A 22,779-nucleotide genomic window follows, 5' to 3' on the forward strand; every position below is an offset into this window, starting at 1 on the left:
AGGGGCGCCTGGGTGGCCCAGTTGGTTGAGTCATGATCTCATAGTTTGTGAGTCTGAGCCCCACATCGGGCTCTCCTCTGCAGACGCAGAGCCCACTTTGGATCCTCTGGGCCCCTCTCTCTTCTGCCCCTCCCCTGCTGGAGCTCTCTTTCAGAAATAAACAAACACTAAGAAATTAAAAAAAAAAAAAAGAGAGAAGAGGGGATGGTGATTAAAGAAAAAAAATCCATAAATGGTATTTCCACTGGGAAGCAGGGTCTTTGCAGATGTATTCAAGTTAAGAGGAGGTCACATTGGATCAGAATGGTCCCTTAATCCAGTAACTGGTGTCCTCACAAGAAGAGGGCAACGTGAACACAGATACATACACACAGAGGCAAGGCCGGGAAAAGACAGAGGACATTGCGGTGGTGCTGCCTCAGGCCAAGAAACACCAAGGATGGCCGGCAACCAACAGAAACTAGAAGAGGCAAGGTTCTTCATCAGGGCCTTCCAAGGAAGCACGGCCCCGCCAACACCTTGACTTTCGACTTCTTCCCTCTGGAGTTGTGACAGAATAAAACTCTGTGGTTTCAAGCCATCCAGTCTGCGATACTTTGTCACCGCGGCCCGAGGAACTTCATACAGAAGCAGGCAGCGTTGCGAGAAGCCGGGACCACAGATGGGAGAGCAACTTGGAGGACTCGCTGGAGCTCCCCGGCCCTTGTTCTAGTTCCCTGCAGCACAAAGCATCCCCACTGAGAAGGCGGCCACAGGACTACCACGTCACTCCTGGGCGAGGCCTCCACGGGCAGTGGTCTACCCGTATCTGTGTCTGTCAGAAAGCACATCTCCATTCTGGAACAGAAGTCTCTCCTTCATATTCAGTGGACAATACATCTACCTGCTGGCCCTCTGTCTACCATCAAGGACCACAGAAAACAAGCACAGGCCATCATCTTCCTCATGGCAGCTTTTCACATTTTTTTAACATAACACTATCACACCCTCTTGAGATTTTCTCTTAAGTTATATGTGCCTATGTCATTTGGGTCATCTTCTCTTGTGAGCCACTTATTAATTCCACCAAGTAACAGACTTAACGTGGCCGGTACTGTTAAAGGCACTGGGATACAGCAGTCAGTAAAACGGATACAAGTCCCTGGCCTGTGGGGCTTACGCTATAGTAGGCGAAGCAGAGAAAACAGGATAAGCAAGTCATGTGTGTGCTACGTCAGCTGGTGACAAAAGCTCAGCGAAAACGTTATCCATGTCAGATAGAGGTAGCACCTTCAGACAGTAAGGCCAACAAAAGTCACCCTTGTATAAACATCCGAAGAGGTGAATGAAAAAGCCACATGGATTTTAGGGGCTGAGCCTTCCAGCAACAGAGGTCACGGCCGAAACGTTCAGGAAGAGCAAGGAAGCCAGTGCGGCTAGAGCAGAGGAGCAGCAAGGAGGAGGAGCACAGTGGGAAAGGAGGTCAGAGCCGAAACAGGGCCGGTTCACACACAGCCCTGGGTCGAGGTGAGGGCTTTGACTCTCATTCTCCACGAGACGGCGAGCCAGTGGAGGGAACCAACAGAACACTGACGTGACCCATCTTAGGGGGTGCTCGTTTTCTGTTTCATTTTGTTTAAACTTGTTTATTTGATAAATCTGTGAAACTCTCTTTATCCAACCTGCCAGGCGCATAGCTAATAATATCTACTGATCTGCGATTATGAATAGTAGTGATTATGGGAGAGACCTAACCAGGACTTCCCAGCACCGAGGTGTGCTGCCCAGAACTAACCAGCTGGAGCTGCCCGAGTCTTCCGTTAGTTTGTAACGGCAATGTAACGAGCTGGCTGTGAAAAATAACCCTGCTGTTATACAAGGATGGGCTGACGCTTCAGACTGGTGCTACCCTGAGATTGAAGTGAAGCGAGGGAAGGCACCGCCACTCCAGTAATCCAAGCAAGACATGCTCGTGCTCTGGAACCGACATCAGGCCCACTACCTGTTTCTGTAAGTAGAGTTCTGCTGAAACGTAGCCATGCTCTTTTGTTTATGTTTTGTCTGTGGCTGCTTTTTGTGCTACAGGGGCAGAAAATAGCTGTGACAGAGGCTATGCAGCCTGCAAAACCAAAACATTTACTATCTGGCCCTTTACAGAAAGGGATAGCTGACCCCTGATCTAGAATATGAGGTAAAAAGATGAGGGAACGTTTCAGGCTTCAGCAACTAGAAAAAAAAAAAAAAAATGAGCTGGTATTTTCTGAGAGGGCGTTCCAGGAGAAGATAAGACAATTTTGGACGTGCTCTCTGTGAGATGCTTCTTAGACAGTGTGTGAGTCTGAGGTTCAAGGAATGGTTCTGGGCTGGAGAGATCAACCTACAGACCAGCAACTTAGAGATGGTAAGTAAAGCTGGGAAACCAGATCGAATCAGTAAAAACATCGACACAGATGGAGAGGACAGCAGGTTAAAATATCGACACCCAGCTCCCCGCACCCCCCCCCCCCGACCCCTGACATTTACACGTCAGGGAAAGGACAAAGAACCATGTGGAGCCCCAAGAAGAAACAGAGACGGGAGGAAAACCAGGAGAGTGCAGAGCTCTGGGAGCCAAAAGAAGAAAGTGTTGCAAGAAGAAGGCCAGAGCCCATCAGCTGGGGCTGAGCCGTTGACTCAGAGCACATCACAGGAGTCCTCACCTGACTGGATTCGCATCAGCAGTGGGTGCAAGGACAGAAGAAGGACACAGAGGCCAGGAAGCAACTCACTCTGGAGGTTCTGTTGTGATGCAGAGCAGAGCAGTGGGGTGGAAGCTGGCAGCAGAAATGAGATCAAGAGAGTTCCTTTACATGTATATTCCCAGGATGGGAGGAGGAACCACATGTAGAATGTTAGAAAAATAAAAGTTTTCCACTTCAGATGGAAAACCTGCCGGAGCAGGAAAGCTGGGAAGTGCTGGGGCAACAGCTCTGAGTTGGAGAGAGGAGGTGGGACCTGGGGACAGAATTCAGGAAGGGCAGGGAGCTTCAAGCTTAACAAAAGCAGGCCACACATACAGGCAGGTAGGCGGACGCTACGATGGGAGCTCACATCACTACTACGTCGCTGCCTGCACCTGCTTTCTCCGTGACCTAGGATGGCAGCCCATCAGGCCAGAGCTGCACAGAGAATGAGGTGCTGTGGACTGAAGGAGAGGGTTCAAAACAGACCTGAGGAGCTGGAGAGCAAACAGGAAATACGCTGTAACTACCTGCCAGTATGAAGGGTCTGCTGGAGCGCGTGACCATGAATCTGAAATGAGACAGACAGCATGGTTCTGGTTTTTTCTCTAGCCTTGTTCCACTGCATGAGACAGACGGGAGCTGGGGAGTGGGATTGAAAACCAGGAGCATGGGGGTGGGGGGGGGGGCGCCTGGGTGGCTCAGTCGGTTGAGTGTCTGACTTTGGCCCAGGTCATGATCTTGCGGTCTGTGAGTTCAAGCCCCACGTCAGGTTCTGTGCTGACAGCTCAATCTGAAGCCTGCTTTGGATTCTGTGTCTCCCTCTGTCTCTGCCCCTCACTCTCTCTCCCTCCCTCTCTCTCTCTCTCTCTCTCTCTCAAAAATAAACAAACATTAAAAAAAAAACAAAACAAAACCAGGAACATGGGGAGCACATGGCTGGCTCAGTCAGTAGAACATATGACCCTTGATCTCAGGGTTGCAAGTCTGAGCCCCACACTAGATGTAGAGTTTACTTAAAAATACAATCTTTAGGGGCGCCTGGGTGGTGCAGTCGGTTAAGCGTCCGACTTCAGCCAGGTCATGATCTCACAGTCTGTGAGTTTGAGCCCCGCGTCAGGCTCTGGGCTGACAGCTCAGAGCCTGGGGCCTGCTTCCGATTCTGTGTCTCCCTCTCTCTCTGCCCCTCCCCCGTTCATGCTCTGTCTCTGTCTGTCCCAAAAATAAATAAAAAAACGTTGAAAAAAAAAAATAAAATCTTTAGGGGCACCTGGGTGGCTCAGTCGGTTGAGCATCTGATTCTTAATTTCAGCTCAGGTCATGAGCTCACGGCTTGTGGGTTCAAGCCCAACATTGGGAGATTCTCTCTCTCTCTTCTTCTGCCCCTCTTCTGCTTATGCTCTCTTTTTCTCAAAATAAATAAATACATAAATAAAAATAAAATCTTAAAAAACAAAACAAAACCAGAAGCATGGTTTAATCCAGGAAGTAAGACAAAGCGAGAGAGAGAGGTGAGAGAGGGGAGAGACAATGAGTGACTGTGGAGTGTAAATGGGTCCAGGAGGGATGTGGGGACACCAGGGAAGGGAGAAATGAAGAAAGTGGGACAGAGAGGGTGAGCCAGAAAGCTGAAGGTGGCAGTCAGGAAGTCACTGAGATGGAAAGATCTAGAGTATGACCAAGGCAGTGAATGGCTGATGTCAGATGGAAGACCAGGTTACTAAGGGAAAGCAGCTCAAAAAAGCACGAGGGCAGAGTCCTGGAAGGTCATCCCTGTGGCTACTGAGATCATCACAAACCATGACACGGTGTTGGGGAGAGAGACAGTGGACTGAACGAGGCAGAGTGAGTGGGTTCAGAGGTGAGCTGTGACAAGGACAGGAATGGGGAACACGGTCTAATGACACAAGGTTCAAATCGATGTGTTCTTAGGGAGGAGGAAGCACGGTCTAGAAGAAATGAGGAAGGGCATAAATTCAGCAAGAGCACTAAAGGGAAAGCCCGTCCACAGAGGACTCTTCCAGGGACTGACTGTGAAGATTTCGGAAAAGGGGATTGCGTGGGGAGAGGTGTCCATAACAAGACATATGGAGATTGGAAACTGAGAGGCAAGGGATGAGGACCCGCGAGACCCAGTGGCTGACATAAGCAGGACAGGGCACATGCTGAAATGATTCCTGGTGGTCCCAAAGAGACAGGGTGCTGTGACCAGGCACACGCAGAGCTCGGTTCTCCTGCCTGACTACCACTGGTGCAGCGTGACCTTAAGCCCCTCCGCATCCCACTAGCTCTCCCCGGACATTCTCCAGCATTCCAGGAGGCACTTGGCCATGGTGGAACCAACAGCACTGTTGGTGGCACCCTTCCCAAGGAAAGGGTAAAAACCCACCTGGAATCCTGAGCCCGTCCCCTACCGGAAGACGATCACAGCTTCTCAAAGGTGTTCAGCAGCAACATTTCAGGCAAAGTCACTGTTTCTTGCTAACTGATGATTTAATCTGAACCCCTCTCACTTTTAGAGTCAACAGGAGGACGCATAAGCATTTATATTTACCTGGGGAAGAGTCTACGATAACGCCTATCAAGAGTAACAGTAACTGAAACCCTGCAAATACTTTTTAAAATTTTTTTAATGTTTATTTATTTATTTTTTTTTTAAATGTTTTTATTTATTTTTGAGACAGAGAGAGACAGAGCATGAACGGGGGAGGGGCAGAGAGAGAGGGAGACACAGAACCGGAAGCAGGCTCCAGGCTCTGAGCCATCAGCCCAGAGCCCGACGCGGGGCTCGAACTCACGGACCGCGAGATCGTGACCTGGCTGAAGTCGGACGCTTAACCGACTGCGCCACCCAGGCGCCCCAAATGTTTATTTATTTTTGAGAGAGAGAGAGAGAGAGCGAGAGAGCGGGTGCTCAAGTGGGGAAGGGACAGAGAGAAAGAGGGAGACATAGAATCTGAAGCAGGTTCCAGGCTCTGAGCTGTCAGCACAGAACCCAATGCAGGGCTCAAACTCACGTACCACAAAATCATGACCTGAGCCAAAGTCAGACACGTAACTGACTGAGCCACCCAGGCACCCCTCTGCAAATACTTTTAATTGACGACTTACCTAGTTCAGAAAGACAGATTATGTGGAAGGCAACTAAGGGAGAGTGCATTAAATGCAGAAATAACAATCATATTAAATTATTCAACGATGTGATGATGAATACAGGTCTGAATGCACCTGCTTTTTCAAATTAAAATCCTAAGTAATTATAATAATTATAATGATAATAATTCTCATGTTCAATAGAAAAGTTCACTTGACAAAAGATATTTTCAAATACGCAGGATGAATCAGTATCATTGTTTCCCAACAAAGACATACCTGGATATCAACGATGAGCCCATTAATTATAAAAAAAGAAATTTTCACAATAGTTAAATAATTGTCAACGACACAGCTATAAACATCACATCAGGTGAACTTTTATACCGCAAAAATTCAGAGATTTCTGTTGAAAACATTAAATGAAGACATGGAAATCTGTAATTAGAGGCCTGTTATTTTGACCATTATTTCAATCTTGCCTTTTCAGATGATTTTATCATAGAAGGAAAGCATCAACCAAACTCATAAAATCGGCTGAGCCAAATTAAGTTTTAATTGCCTTACCATCAGAAATTAAGACCTGATCCTGTTTGAAACAAAGGATAAAAATTACAGAAAGGAAAACAATTAGTTTGAACAGATCACCATCAAAATGAATAGAGATGAACAAAACACAACGTAATGATGTTAATCTTTAAACTACTGCTTGCAGGATTTTGAACAGCTGCTGTCCCATGTTCTCGTCTGTGGAAATGCGGCCCAATCTTACCCCGTTGTGAAACTGTCACAACCATAAGCCTCACAGAAAGCCAGGACTAAATGTCCCAGGTATGAAAGTAAGGCTTACCTGATGCACCTATTGGGGAGGTAGCTGGGGTCATGTTGTGGACATTGAGACCAAGGCTCTGGGAGGGGCCCGGGGCTGATGCTGCTATGGGAGGCCCCAGCGGGTTCTCCCTCTGGGGCGAGGTGAGCGGGGTGGTGGGCTGGGAGGTCTGTCCACCAGCAAGTCGTGCGAGGCGCCTCCGTCGGATCTATAACGTGAGAGGAGAAAAGACCCGTAACTCAACCGCAGAAAACACAATTCTGCCCGAGAAGAACAACATTAACGTCATCAATAACCATCGAAAACCACGCCGGAGCTTAACAACTAAATATGCCTGGAGGAAAAAAGGACCCACTCAAGACAAGTATTGACGTGGCAGACAGGTACACACCTCCTAGTGCCTTACAATCCCTGTTTATCACACCTCCTTGACCGATACTGTGACGCTACCGTAAGCATACTACGTTTCTAAACACGCTGAAGCTCGTTATTTGAATACAACTATGTAACTTGGCCATTTTAAGTAAGTGAGATTTTAAATAAATACCCAATGAGATTCACTAAAACAAAAGTTTCAAAAGTAACAAACGTTACAGTAAGACACAAACGTTACCATCGCTTTCAGCAGCAAAGTGATTAGATTCTTCGTGCTTAACTGCAATCAAGATATAATCGGCCGCTGCTTTCTTATAACACTCCAGGGTTAGCAAGTGATTACAAATATCTACCGCCAAATCCCAGCGCATCACAGAAATGTTTCCCTCACATTTTGACAGTCATTCATTTACAGCCAGGCAATAAACTCTCACGGACCACCTGCTGTCCCACAGGCAGTGAGGATGTCTAACCAACCGTGATAAGGCTTCCGGTTCTGAGCAGGCATCAGAGACGCAAACCAACGAGGCTGCTTATGCTCATTCTGTTACAGATAAGGAAGATGAAAGAGTCAGCCTGTGACAAACGCTAACAGGGATGGACCTAATCTGAACCAAGAACCTGCCATTCCGACCCTGCGGGAAAGCTGCTCCTTTTATCGTTCAAACGACCAAGAACATCCTAGTTCTTGACCCCAAACCCGAGAAGCCCACTCCTGTGTCCCTGCTGCAAATACATCCCTCGGTGACCTTACACAAAATCCTGAGGTTTGGTTGTTCATCTACCTACATCACTAGGATAAATCCCTCGAAGGAAAGATTAGGTCTTAATTATTGGAAATAAACAGTGAAAAAATAATTAAACACTGATGCAGCACTTTATCTCCCAGCAATGTTCTCAACACTTTATAAACCTATACTCACTGAATCCTCGTAATGAGCCTTCGTGGGTACTTAGGCCGATTTTACATGTGAGCAAACTGAGGCACAGGGGTCAGATACTTGCCTCGTTCATAAGTGGTAGGGCTGGAATTCGAACCCATGCAGTCCGGCTCTAGCGCCCACGCTCTTACCAGCAATCCAGCGGCCTGGGGATCCCTTGTGGTCTCCAAGACCCTCGCAGAGAGCACGTTGAGGCCAAAGCTATTTTTACAGTATCACTAAGATATCTGCCTCTTCAATCTCATTCTCAAGCGTCCAACGGGGTTTTCCAGAGGCTGCACGGCATGGCGTGTCGCAACAAATTAAAGGAGTTAACATGAAAATTCAGCTGTATTCTAGTAAATCAGACATTAAAAAGACCTGAAAAAGTCACGCTTCTCACTACAATTGTTTTGGAAAACGTAGTCATTTTCGTTAAAAGCACATTATCTAGGGGTGCCTGGGTGGCTCAGTCAGTTGAGCATCTGACTCTTGATCCCAGGGTCATGATCCCAGGGTCATGGATCATGAGGCCCTGCCTCAGCTCAGAGCCCCTCTCTCTCCCTCTGCCCCTCCCCTGCTCGTGATCTCTCTCTCTCTCTCTAACATTTTTTCTTAAAGTTCTATTAACATACATTATTGTTTTTACTAAGGTCTGTTTTTAAGTTGCTCACGCTTTATTTCTATTATGGTACACATCAAAGAATACAACCCACCTAAACAAAAGCTCTTTGAGATCTTCAACATTTTATAAGAACGTAAAGGGGTCCTGAGACCAAACCTCTGACCGGCAGGCTGCCTCTCTCTCATACGTCCTGATCTCCTTATAGTCGAGCACGGCACCTGGTCTGTAACAGGTGCTCAAGGCTCCCTGACCTGAACCGAACAGAGAACAGTGAAGGTCATCACAGATCATCCGGGGGAGACGTGGTATGAAGATGAAAAAACTCTCTGAAAGAAATCACTGAAGTGTTTCTCTCAAGAACACTTACCCGGGGTGGAGGGTGGGGCAAAGCGAACCAGAAATTCCCACCGCAACCTGTTCCTGATCCAATTGCTCCAGCCAGAGCCCCAGGATCTGTGCTCCCTGCTTCCTCGGCACACACTCTCCTCTCAGCTCCTCTGCCACCACCCTATTCAGGCCACCGCCCTCTCTCCCCAGGACCTCTGCAAGAGGTCCTCATCAACCTATCTGCGTCCACTCTGGCCCGGTAAAAGCGAAGGCTCCGTATTCCTTTCTTTAAACACTTTCAAAACTTTAGATTTCTGAAAGGCAACTCAAAGTGCAACGAGGTAACACTTCACACCCGTGAAAACGGCTACCACCGAAAAACCATAAAGTAACAAGTGTTAGTGACGATGTGGAGGAAATGGAGCCCTCTGCAGTGGTGGTGACAGGGTCACGCGGAGCAGGCACCATTTTAAACAGTTTGGTGGTTTCTCAAAACATTACAAATAGAATTACCACACGATCCACTAAGTCCACGCCGAGGAAATACACAAAAGGCAGGGACGCAAACAGCCATTCGTTCACCCGTGTTCACAGCAGTCATCTGTAAGAGCTAACACGGGGAAGCAACCCAAATGTCCACCAATGGATAAATGGATAAAACGAAACGTGGCACAGCCACACAGTGGAATATTATTCAGCCTTAGAAAGGAAGGACATTCGAGGGGCGCCTGGGTGGCTCAGTCGGTTGGGCGTCCGACTTCGGCTCAGGTCATGATCTCAGTCCATGAGTTCGAGCCCCGCGTCGGGCTCTGTGCTGACAGCTCAGAGCCTGGGGCCTGCTTCGGATTCTGTGTCTCCCTCTCTCTCTCTGCCCCTCCCCTGCTCATGCTCTGTCTCTCTCTGTCTCAAAAAGAAATTTAAAATTTTTTTTAATTTAAAAAAAAAAAAAGGAAAGACATTCTGACACGTGCTACAACACAGACGAACCTTGAGGACATTATGCTCAGTGGAATAAGCCAGACGCAAAAAAGACAAAGACTGTAGGAGTCCACTTGTATAAGGTATCTAGAGGAGTCAAATGCATAGAGACAGAAAGTAGAATGGCAGTTGCCAAGAGCCGGGGCGATTTAAAAACTCTTAAGTATAGAATCAAATGCTAAGTGATAAGAAGGCATGCTCTCCTACTTTCTCCTGCAATCTATTCACACAGCAATCACAGGAATTCTTTGAAAACACAAACCACACTCTGCTGCTCAAACCATTCAATGGCTTCCCACTGCACTTGGAGCAAAAGCCGAGTCCTCACCGTGTTCTATAGAGCCAACGTCTGCCTCTCCAGATTACGGTATGCCACTCCGTGCAATAGCCACACCAGCCCTCGGACGGTTCCTAAGACATCCCAAGCTCTAGCTTGCCTTCAGCCACTTGCAATTGCTTAAGCCTAGAAGCAATTTTTCTAATTCTTGGCATGGCTGGTTCTTTCTCTGCCTTCCATTCTCAGCTTAAATGTCACCTCCTCCTACGGGACTTCCCTGATGGCTTTAGCTAGCACTCTCCTCCCCTCCAAGCTCATGGACACCGCAGCCTTCCAATCGCATGCTTCAGGTACTCCACATGGTCTGCAGTCACATGATCTATTTCTTACTGTCTCACTTATTATCTGTTTCCCTAGTAGAACGGAAGCTCCGTTGAGAAAACCACATCTATCTTGTTCACTGGCGTATCTCCAGCACCGAGCGTAGGGCCAGGCGCATAACAGCCCCGTACGTATTCAACAACGGGAAAGGGTAATACACGCAATCAAGACAGGCGAAGTATAAAAGCCACACAGAAGAATGTTTAACTGAATATTCAAAGGCCAGACGGTGTTTCAGACTTGATATCAGGTCCTCTTCAGATATCCACTCATTGAACAAATGCTCATCAAGCACCACAGTAAACTCAACAGCCCCTGCTGTCACGGCGCTCAGATTCTAGCAAAGACCAAAAGAACAGCCAAACGGACAAAAAGGATGCCAGGTGGTTACAAGCACCCTTAGAGAAAAATTAAGCACGGGAGGGATAGCAGGGCACGCTGGGGAGAGGGCGCTGCGATTTTTAGATAAGGTGGGTGGAAAAGCGTCTCTGGTAAACGGGGCTTCTGCAAGCACGAAGGAAGAGAGGAAGCGAACCAGGGGGGTGTCTGGAAGTATGAGGGGGCTTGTGAGTGGCTCATGCTGAAGGTCAGCAAGACTTGTGGGGCCGGAGCAGAACGAGCCAGAGGGAAACAGCAGACGGTGAGTTCAGAGGCATGAAGGGGCCTCATAAGCCACGGTGAAAGCACTGGCACTGGGAAGCCACCAGGGGGTTCTGATCAGAAAAGTGACATGATTCAACTTATATTTGAAAAGTATTATTTTGGCTGCTACAGAGAATCGGCTGTAGGGGAGAAAGGGAGCAGGCAGAGGCTACTTAGGAGGATGCTGTGACCTGAACTCGGATGCGTGGCTGTGAAGATAGTGGTGAGTGGTCAGCTGGGATGTGTTTTGCAGGTGGAGCACAAGCTCACGGGATCTGCTGACGGAACGGAGGGCAAATAGGAAAGAACCGAAGGAAGCAGGGCTGACACCAAAGTCCTGGGCCTGAGACCAAGACTGAGGTACGAAACACGGAGGGAGGGAGGAGACGCAAACTGTTTTAGACATGTGATTATCAAACGCACAGATGGACTCGTCTTTGTGTGAATTCTACGATTTTTTTAATGGAGTATAAAATAGTAATTAAATAAACAGCAATTAAAATTAAAATACATGATCTGGGGTGCCTGGGTTAAAGATGTCCAACTCTTGATTTCGACTCAGGTCATAACCTCATGGTTTGTGAGATCGAGACCCTCGTCTGGTTCTGTGCCGGCAGCATGGAGCCTGCTTGGGTATCTCTCTCCCTCTCCCTCTGCCCCTCCCCAGCTCACACGTACTCTCTCTCTCTCTTAAAATAAATAAATAAACATTTAAAAAAAAATAAATTAAATTAAAATATACGATCTGATGTGCAGGACAGAGCACAGGTTAGAGATGGCACATAAAGCCACGAGCTGGGACGAGATCACCTAGGCAGGTGTGCAGACAGAGACAAAGTCTGAGGATGGAGCCCTTGGACACAACTGAGAGGGGGAGATGAGGTGACGCCACTAAAGGACCCTGAAAGTAGTGTCAAGAAGCCTCTGGGCTCTCCAGAAGAAGGTTCACTGGCTTCCTAAAACCCAGTCAGAGAATTTCAAGAGGGATCACTCTATTCATAGGCCGAGCAACATGAAGACTGAGAACTGACCACTGGAATTGGTGATGAGGTGGGAACTGAGGGCCTCATCAGACCCTATTTTGACGGACTGGAGGGGATGAAAGCTCGACTGCAGTGGGGCTGACAAAGAATGGGAGACTAAGGGCGCCTGGGTGGCTCAGTCGGTTGGGCCTCCAACTTCGGCTCAGGTCGTGGTCTCGCGGTTTTTGAGTTTGAGCCCGTGTCGGGCTCTGGGCTGACAGCTCAGAGCCTGGAGCCTGTGTCGGATTCTGTGTCTCCCTCTCTCTCTGCCCCCTCCACCACTCGCATGCATGCGTGCTCTCTCTCTCTCTCTCTCTCAAAAATAAATAAACATTAAAAAAAATTAAAAGAACAGGAGGCTAGAAGTACTGATTTCTGTGGGAATGCAAGCTGGTGCAGCCACTCTGGAAAACAGCATGGAGGTTCCTCAAAAATAGAACTACCCTACGACCCAGCAATGGCACTACTAGGCATTTATCCACGGGATACAGGTGCGCTGTTTCGAAGGGACACATGCACCCCCATGTTTATAGCAGCACTATCGACAAGAGCCAAAGTATGGAAAGAGCCCAAATGTCCATCGATGGATGAAGGGATAAAGAAAATGTGGTGTGTATATACACAATGGAGTATTCCTTGGCAATCAAAAAGAATAAATCTTGCCATTTCAACTACCTGGATGGAACTAGGGGGTATTATGCTAAGTGAAATCAGTCAGAGAAAGACAAAAATCATATGACTTCACTCACAGGAGGACCTTAAGAGACAAAACAGATGAACATAAGGGAAGGGAAACAAAAATAATATAAAAACAGGGAGGGGGACAAAACAGAAGAGACTCATAAATATGGAAAACAAACTGAGGGTCGCTGGAGGGGTTGTGGGGGGGGGGGATGGGCTAAATGGCTAAGGGGCACTAAGGAATCCACTCCTGAAATCACTGTTGCACTATATGCTAACTTGGATGTAAGTTTAAAAAAAATAAAAGAGGGGCGCCTGGGTGGCACAGTCGGTTAAGCATCCGACTTCAGCCAGGTCACGATCTCGCGGTCCGGGAGTTCGAGCCCCGCGTCGGGCTCTGGGCTGATGGCTCGGAGCCTGGAGCCTGTTTCCGATTCTGTGTCACCCTCTCTCTCTGCCCCTCCCCCATTCATGCTCTGTCTCTCTCTGTCCCAAAAATAAATAAACGTTGAAAAAAAAAATTAAAAAAAAATAAATAAAAATAAAAGATAAAATTAAAAAAAAAAAGTGCCGATTTCTGAAACTTTTTACTGTGAAAAAAAAGAGCATAAGTGGGAAAGGGGAGGGGTGATTACGGTGAAGGTCCATGGAATCCACTCTGCCGAGGAAAGGAAGGAAGGATGAAAGTTCATGAAGACAGACGGGCTGCAGGCCCCAGTGGCATTACTTGCATGACACGGTAGGAAATGTGGTGCAAGAGAAGCGAGATCCATCAGGAAACCTGCATTTTGGTGCCACCACGGATTGGCCATGCTTGCTGTCATGTTGGATAACACACTTAACTCTCCAGAGTCACCTTCTGGTCAGCTAGAAAACAGACATAATAAACTCAGCCCTAAACAGCTTTCCCAGGTAGTTGCTACCACTAAATGGGGTGATACAGGTAAAAGTGAACGTGAATGAGTGAGTTGTGGTATATTCCCATACGGGCATCCATGCAGGAATCAAATGCATGAGCTTGTGCCCTATGCAACGGTCTGGAAGATTCTCACAAACAATACGGAGCAGAAGCCAGATGTAAAAAAGCATCGACCACATGATTCCATTTGTAACAAGTTCCAAAACAAGAAAAAACAGAGGCATGAGCAAGCTTCTCAGTAGTAGGGATGGTCTTTGCTTTAAAATGGACACTATATTCACAGCTGTGTCCACTGTGTGAAAATTCACTGCTGTACACATTCAATATGGGTAGCAAGTTCATGGGTATTTCATCATGTTCTTCATCAACTTTTAAACATTAAATACAGTCTCTTATATGTTTTAAACATAATGTAATTTCAAGGTGTTTATTTTTTAAGTTTATTTATTTTGACAGAGTGTGAGCAGGGGAGGGGCAGAGAGAGAGAGAGAGAGAGGGAGAGAGAGGAAAAGAGAGAGAGACAGAGAATCCTAAGCAAGCTCCTCACTGTCAGTACAGAGCCCAATGTGGGGCCCAAACTCCCAAACCGTGAGATCACGACCTGAGCGGAAACCAAGAGTCGGACGCTTTACCAACTGCGCCACCCAGGCGCCCCAAGCACGATGGAATTAAAAAAAAAAAATTTAATGTTTACTTTTGAGAGGGAGAGAGGGGCAGAGAGAAAGAGGCAGACATAGAATCCGAAGCAGGCTCCGGCCTCTGAGCTGTCAGCCCAGAGCCCAACGCGGGGCTCGAACCCACGAACGGTGAGATCATGACCTGAGCCAAAGTCAGACGCTTAACCAACTGAGCCACCCAGGCATCCCCAGGATGTAATTTTTAAAAAATTAATCCTACTTATCCTTCAAGGCCTAAAATGCTACATTCTCTGTGTGGATGCTATGAAGTTTTTTAAATTTTGTATGAAAGAGTAATTAAATAAATTGTAATTAAAGTTAAAACCTGTATTCACTGATACTGAAATTAAAGTAGTATTTTAATTTTTAAAGTGTGTTTATCTGTACACACCAATGCAACAGAGGGCCTGGTAAAAGAAGAGTTTAAATTCTCAGGGAAATCAGTGTTTGGGGAGATCTGGTTGAAGTTGAGTAGAGTTATGTTAGAGGTAGCTAACTTGGGAGCCCATGCTTGACTTCAAATTCAAGTTCAACCTTTACTACTTACTACCAAGGTAGGATCAAGGTAAGTCACTTACCCTCTCTGTGCTTCAGTTTCCACATCTGTACAATGGGTGTGGAAAAGAGTAGCCTCCACACAGAGTTATGAGAAAACCACCACCCACTCCCCGTTTTCTACTTCATTTTTCTCCATGGCTCTTATCTGACCTCCAACACATGCAATGCTATTTATGTATTGCTTATTCACCATTCACCATTCCCCAACTCTAAGCCCTTAACACAGGACTTTTCTCAGTTGTTTTTACAAGAGGACCCAGCACATGGTAGGTGCTCCTTAAATATTTGCCAAAGTAATGAGAGAATGAATGAAAAAATACTAGAAAATGCACGGTGCGTAAAATTTACTATTTAGGAATTAATATTACCATTATTTTGAAAAAGCACACACACTGCTTTTGGAAAAAAAGCAAAGCCACTTTTATATCTGGTGCCAGGTTCAGCCTGAGATGTGAAATTGAAACGTTCTCCTCGGTGAAACACACATAGAATAAATGTCCTGACTCACTGCAATAAGGCTGGAAGGAAGTTTTCCAAGAAAGATTTCCACTGGGCTGATGTTCCCTGATCCCTACCCCCAACACTCCACAAACACAGGTTTAGGAAAAAAAGGAGAAGAAAAAGGAGAATCAGGACTTTGTGAATTATACTGTGGGCCACTAATGAAGACAGAGAAGCGCAGTAAGGGACACAGGCAGGTCCGTGCACGACACGAACCGGTAGGAGGTGAGGATAAAACCTGCCCTCACCTCCCCCCATCTTCAAGACCTACTAGAAAGAGGAGAAACGGCCATGAAAGGGCCAGCGCTCGGGGCTGTCTGCAGGGGACTCAACGGGGGACAGTGCCCTTCGAGGGGCTGACCACTTTCTACGAAGGTGGGGGCTTACATGGGTGATGGGCACTGAGGAGGGCACTTGTTGGGATGAGCACTGGGGTGCTGCATGTAAGCGATGAACCATGGGAATCTACCCCAAAAAGCAAGAGCACGCTTTACCCACTGTATGTTAGCCAATTTGACAATAAATTATATTAAAAAATAATCATCATAAAATAATAATTAAAAAAATAAACTGTTGGGGCGCCTGGGTGGCGCAGTCGGTTAAGCGTCCGACTTCAGCCAGGTCACGATCTCGCGCTCCGCGAGTTCGAGCCCCGCGTCAGGCTCTGGGCTAATGGCTCAGAGCCTGGAGCCTGCTTCCGATTCTGTGTTTCCCTCTCTCTCTGCCCCTCCCCCGTTCATGCTCTGTCTCTCTCTGTCTCAAAAATAAATAAACATTGAAAAAAAAAATTAAAAAAAAAAAAAAACTGTTTAGCAGCCCGAGAACCCTGGGAATATCTAGACAGGAGACTCCCAAGAGACGGCTTTGAGCAATCGAAGGCATAAAGGCTTATCTAATTAACTTGACTATTAAGAGATGTGACCTCACTTTTATCACAAACAGCGCATCACAACATATGAGACACAAACTAAAAATAGTTCAGCACATCAAAATATTATTCAACTTTGTTCTCTTTGCTTACTCTTTTTAACACTAAGCACATAAGACTGGTATCATCTCTCTTACATTGAACAAGTCCTTTTTCAAAGAACTGTTTTCCCAGATGTCACGAAGAGAAAATACCAAAAGCATAAAAAAGGAACTTGTGATTCTTCAACTTATGTCCTAAACCACAATTCAAACCCAGACATACAGATCATGAAACCTCATATCTAGAGTTTTTCTGGTCTTGACTATCCCAGTTCTCATTTCACAAGTGACATGAAAATAGGGTTTTCCCCAGAACTGTTCTACCTGACGCCTTTCCCTACCCTCGCGGACCTGATTAAAAATAGATTCAAAACAGCTACCGTTCAAAACAGCAAGGGCCACTGTGGGGCAGAGACTCTGACGGGATGGGCCAAACTCTGCTCCTCTTATTTTTAGTGGGATTGGGGGCGGGGGGGGGGGGGAGCTGGGGGATAAATCCCAAAAGCACTGTTTGTTTTCTAATGTTTTATTTATCTAGCGAGACAACGAGCAAGAATGGGGGAGAGGGGCAGAGGGAGAGAGAACCTTAAGCAGGCTCCACTCTCGGCGTGGAGTCTGACATGGGGCTCAACCCCACACCCCTGGGATCATGACCTGAGCCAAAATCAGAAGTCGGACGCTTAACTGACTGAGCCACCCAGGTGCCCTGAGATACCTCTTGTTCTGATTATTGTTGGTTTTGTTTTCTTTGTTCATAGCTGGCCATGTCTAAAACTTACAAGATGCTATGACAACCTCACAATATGCCTGGATCTAAGCCCGACAGTATACCTCAAAGTAACGCATTCAATCAAATCTGAACATCACAGCTCTGTGATTAAAAATTCACCAGCTACATTTTAAAAATTCACCATTTTAGGGGCTCTAAGACAAAAAAATAATTTTTAGTGATATGATAAACACTTACCCAGCTCTTAATCCATGTGCCAGATGCTATTCTAAGGGATTCATGTTTATAAATCTAGTTAAGAATCCAAGGCAATCAGTACATTCATCTTCCCATTTTACAGATGAAGAAACCAAACTCAGAGAGGTTAAGGCACTTGCTCAAGGTCACACAGCCAGTAAATGAAAGAACAGATATGAGCCCAGACAGTCCAACTCTGGAGTATACAACACTAACCACTGCCCACGGATCTTCAGAGCAGAAAATCCCTTCTGAAGTTGCAACGACCTGTAGATAGAGGCAGCCTTATTCCCCTGAGGACACGGTGCATGTTCATTATCAGTTATGAATTCTACATGAATGGATATGTAGAATGTTATAATTTCAGATACTGTATTCGTACTCCAATATTAGAGTGTTCGTGAACTCCCTCTTTGAGAAGTGTGTATACTGAAATAAAGAATATTTCCATTTTCTGGTCCAGAGTGTAGAGAGCACAGCAAATAAAACAAACAAAAATAATACTTTCTGAACATAATCTTGCCCCCGCCAAATTCGGTCCTTTATTGGTTTATTAAGTGCACGTAAGTCACTGTAGCAGACAGTAAGGATGACATAACATCCAAGTCATAATCCCTACCCTCAAGGATTTCCAGATCCACTGAGAAAAGACAGATGAAAACCAGTAATTATGATACAGCACAAAAGGTCTGCACAAGACATAACAGCAGCAAAAAAGACACAAAGGAGGGCAACTCAGACCCCAACTCAATCTGGGGTATCTGTTATTGCTTGATGGGAAGGTTACACACTCATACACGACACGCATACATACACAAGTGCATACATAGAGAGCTCAATAATGCTTATCTTTAAAAGAAAACGTGGGGCGCCTGGGTGGCGCAGTCGGTTAAGCGTCCGACTTCAGCCAGGTCACGATCTCGCGGTCCGTGAGTTAGAGCCCCGCGTCGGGCTCTGGGCTGATGGCTCAGAGCCTGGAGCCTGTTTCAGATTCTGTGTCTCCCTCTCTCTCTGCCCCTCCCCCGTTCATGCTCTGTCTCTCTCTGTCCCAAAAATAAATAAAAACGTTGGAAAAAAAAAATTTTTTTAAAAGAAAACGTGTCTTCCATTTTTTATTTTTTGCAAACATGTTTTCTATTCACTTCAAGATCTCCTGCTCTTAAAAGGAGGGATATTTTTATGTGTGTTTTACCACGGTACTTTTTTTAATCAAGTTGGAAAAAAGCTGGTGGCACAAGGTCACAGACGGTAATTCCATTTGGGTACATTCACATCACAAGGGGTATCATTAGTGCAAATTATACACAAATGACAATGGCAATGATGCGTAATAAATTTCACACATTTTTTTTTGTTTTAATGTTTTTCACGTTTATTTTTTAGAGAGAGCGCACACACGCAAGCAGGGGAGGGGCAGAGAGAGGGGTACCGAGCATCTGAAGTGGGTTCTGTGCTGACAGCAGACAGCTCACTGAGGGGCTGAACTCACAAACAGCGAGACCGTGACCTGAGCGGAAGTCAGATGCTTAACCGACTGAGCCACCCAGGCGTGCCCCCTTTCACACAATTTCTGATGAAGGAAATGAAACCATCATTATTCCTCGCGATGTCTGTAAAGCCTGAGAACATTCAGGTCAAAGGGCAGCTCTGCTCCGGATCATCGTCACTCCAGCACCCGGGGTGACAAAGCAGTCTCTAGAGGACACACTACGAATTGTCAGGGCAGAAGGAAGGGAGCGAGGAGCAGGGTAAACTGGCCCAGAAGGGACCCTTCTGCTCCCATTTCGTTGGCCGAAACAAGTCACGTGGCCATCCCTACAGCCACTGGGGTGGAGAAACAGAACCTTCCCCCAGGAAGGGGGCAGGGAATATCTGAACAAGAATACAAGTCTGGTACACGAGAGGCTCTTTTTAACTGGCCACACACCTGATGGTAGGGGTCACTTGCTATGCTGCTGTCTGCGCCTCCCCTGGCACACTCCTCCCCAGGAGAACCACCCAGCAGCCCCTCCTTCGGGTCTTTGCTCAAACGCTGCCTTCCCGGGGAGGCCTTCCCTTACCACCTCCTACTTCCCATCTCCGTTTTTCTCTTCTTCATACTTTCAAACAGTTCAGCCAAAACCGACAGGTACGTGTATGCACGTACGCATACGTGGCTACACACACACGTACATACCGAGAGAAGGTGAACGCGGGCAAAAAGCCAACACCAAAAACTGATCAATCTGGGTGACTCAATCAACCTTTCTGCAGAGTTGGAAATTTCCAGAGTAAAAAGTTGAAAAAATGAGATCCGCCAGCACGGTTCGTGTCTTCGCTAGCTGTGTTCAGCTGCACAGAGCAGGCACGGAGTCGAAGTATCCGGGGTTGCTGAGCGAGCACAAGGGAGGTCATGGGCAGTGTGCACAAGGGGGGAGGGCGAGGAAGTAGCAGCCCAAGACAAAGGAAGCCCAGGCGGCATTTGGATTCTGGGTTCTGGTCTCTTCGTGTGAGCCAGCTATCTTTCTGTCCTTGGGTTCAGAAAGAAGACCCCAGCACCCTTAAAATTAATCTCCTGTTCTGCTTTAGCTTGGAGAGTTGTTCTGTCACTTGCTGTGTGGATGTCTGTAGCTACGTCCATTTCAACTCCTCAGAGACACGCTCAGTAACCAGTGCACAGAGTATCGCCTCGATCTTCTCACCAGGTTTTCAAGATTCAAATTCACTTACACGAGCTATATATTTATTACTGTCAAGACAAACCGTCCCAGACAGCAATTTTGAAAATTGTGCAACATACAAATTCAAATGCAATGCAAGTCATCTGCCTGGAGTTTCTTCTTCCAGACAGGTAGGAGTGAGCCAGGTGAGGGGACAGAGAAGACAGGTAGGAGTGAGCCAGGTGAGGGGACAGAGGAGCACTCACAAAGGCAGGGGGCTTCGTGAGAACGCACAGTGTGTTAGGGAATTCTGAGTCGTTTAAGGGATGAGGGTGGACGGCCACGGCAAGACACGGGGCAGGAAAGACAGGCTGAGACAAGCTCCTGATGAGCTCTGAATACCCTCCTAAGACCGATCTTTTTCTAGAAGGAAAGGAAGAGATTTTGAAGGATGTAAGCAGGGGAATAACTGGGTTGGATCTGTCTTTTAAAAATTTTTTTTTAATGTTTATTTATTTTTGAGAGAGACAGAGACAGAATGCGAGTGGGTTAGGGGGCAGAGAGAGAGGGAGACACAGAATCCGAAGCCAGCTCCAGGCTCTGAGCTGTCAGCACAGAGCCCAATGTGGGGCTAGAACTCATGAGCCATGAGATCATGACCTGAGCCAAAGACGGACGCTCAACCGACTGACCCACACAGGTGCCCCGGATCTGTCTTTTAAAACAAATCACTCTAGCCACTATGTGGAGAATGGACTGTGGAAGGGACAGGTCCAGGGACAAGGTGTATAATCAAGAGAACTTGGGTCATTATTCGGAAGTGAGATGTGAGGAAGGGTGGAGTCTAGATCTCAGGCCTAAGCAGAGGGCACAGTCCCTAAAACAGAGACTCTGAAAGAAGGAGGTTTCGAGAAGAAAAGGTGTGTTTCAACTACACCGTGGGGTGAGGTGCCCCTAAGAACACCCACACAGAACGCCCTACAGGCAGCTGCCCTGTAGGCCTGGTACGTATGTATGTATATATCTATCTATCTATCTATCTATCTACTTATTTATGGAAATAGTTTCCATTTCCCTGTTCTAGCAAGGGTTGGAAGGCATTAGCAAAAAACACCATAAATCATATTTTTAATTTAACTTAGAGTCACATCGATAAGGAAATTAGGACAGAAGTAAAATGACACAAAAAAATAAGATCAAGCCAGAAGTGAAGTGAGTATGCATCACACGTGTATACCAACACAATATGTACATATCACATGTCTATATCTGCAGAGGTTTAATGCCAAAGTACAAGTCAGAGAAAGCAATTTTAGAGCAGCCCAAAAGAGGAGATCCACACATCACCTTGGCTGATGTGACCTGATTCAAAGACAAATTTTAGAGTATCGAGGGCAGGGGTTCAAAACCTGAGGGTCAGGAGGGTGTCCAGTTTTCATAAGCTTTTCAAAGAGGTCCCTGACTCAGATGAAAAGCGACTCTCTCACGGCACGCACGGGCTGAGTATCCTTCACGAAATCCCCCATAGAAATGTGTTCCCAACAGAAGTCTTGATAAGAACTGTGTCACGGTGAGTTTTAGTGGCTTTCCAACGACACTCCAAAGCAGAGCCATGTGCGTAAGCTGCCGCAGGTTGAGAAGCCATGTTCCCACTGTCTACCATGCTGGGGTAGAGATTTGGGGATAGATCTCAAGCAGGAGATGTGACCGGCAAGGGGATGTGAGAGTCGTCAGTATGTACCTGGTAGATAACTACAGATGCCAAGAGGGCAGAACTTCGCTTTCTAGTTCACATCCATCTCCTGAGTACTTCTGAATGAAGCATGGCCCACAGGAGGTGCTAAATAAGTACCTGGAGAATAAATAAAAGGAATGCCCCAGAACATGATATTCATTCATTCATCCATTCATTCATTTATTCAATAAATGCACCTGGAAGGTAGGAAACGAAAGGAAAATCAAGAACAGAATCCTGAGATGCCTGAGTGGCTCAGACGGTTAAGTGTCTGACTTTGGCACAGCTCATGATCTCACGGCTCGTGGGTTCGAGCCCTGCATAGGGCTCTGCGCTGACAGCACAAAACCTGTTTAGGATTCTGTCTCCTTCTCTCTCTACCCCTCTCTTGCTCATGCGTGCACACTCGTGCGCTCTCTCTCTCAAAAATAAATAAATAAACATTAAAAAAAAAAAAAAAAAAAAAGACCAGAATCCTGAAAAACATCATTTAAGGTGTATCAGGAAAGAGCAGCCTGCAATGGTGACGGGAAAAGTAAGAAGGGAAGCAAGGAAGCAGGATACCCATGGCATCCAAAGGAAAACACTTTCCGAAATAGAGGGATTGCCAGGGTCAAAAGCCGAAGACAAGTTAACCAGCATGTTCAGAAAAGTGCCCCAGCATCTGGCAATCTTAGCATGAGTAGTTTGGATGCAGCAGTGAAGGGAAAAGCCTCCCAAAAAAGCACCAGGAGGGAGGCCCCTAAAAATGAGGGTGGGGGGAAGGAGATCCACTCTCCTAAGGGTCCGGTCTGTGAAAGGGGACGACAGGGATCAAGTGACAGCTAGAGGGGAAAGCAGGACCAGAGGTGGCATCTTGCTGTTTTTGCCACCGGTGTGGACTGGAGATCTTCTGCATCAAAAGGGAGTAGAGAAGGAAGGCCGAAGATGGAAATGATTACCAAGAAAGCCAAGCACAGGGCAAG

The 22,779-nt window shown here is 46.6% G+C and overlaps 1 protein-coding gene and 1 long non-coding RNA gene across 5 annotated transcripts in view; one reads left to right on the plus strand and one right to left on the minus strand.

Moving 5' to 3' along the window:
• Window positions 1–22,779, minus strand: part of UBE4B (ubiquitination factor E4B) — a 121,779-nt gene that overhangs the window by 76,103 nt on the left and 22,897 nt on the right. For 3 of the 4 annotated variants that reach the window (XM_047083110.1, XM_047083107.1, XM_047083108.1), the window contains exon 2: window positions 6,643–6,829. In XM_047083110.1, the coding sequence (XP_046939066.1) occupies window positions 6,643–6,829 (187 nt within the window). Of the gene's footprint in view, window positions 1–6,642; window positions 6,830–10,174; window positions 10,413–22,779 lie in introns of those variants that run through there. The other variant, XM_047083109.1, reaches the window with a different exon arrangement.
• On the plus strand, window positions 10,565–12,325 carry LOC124514816 (uncharacterized). The gene is made up of 3 exons (XR_006962671.1): window positions 10,565–10,887; window positions 11,400–11,506; window positions 12,149–12,325. It is a non-coding gene; the product is annotated as an uncharacterized LOC124514816 (long non-coding RNA).

This window comes from Lynx rufus, unplaced genomic scaffold (assembly GCF_022079265.1).
Source record: "Lynx rufus isolate CCGP_SWC_20201006 ecotype Redwood Valley unplaced genomic scaffold, mLynRuf1.p SCAF_2, whole genome shotgun sequence".
Lineage (NCBI taxonomy): Eukaryota > Metazoa > Chordata > Mammalia > Carnivora > Felidae > Lynx > Lynx rufus.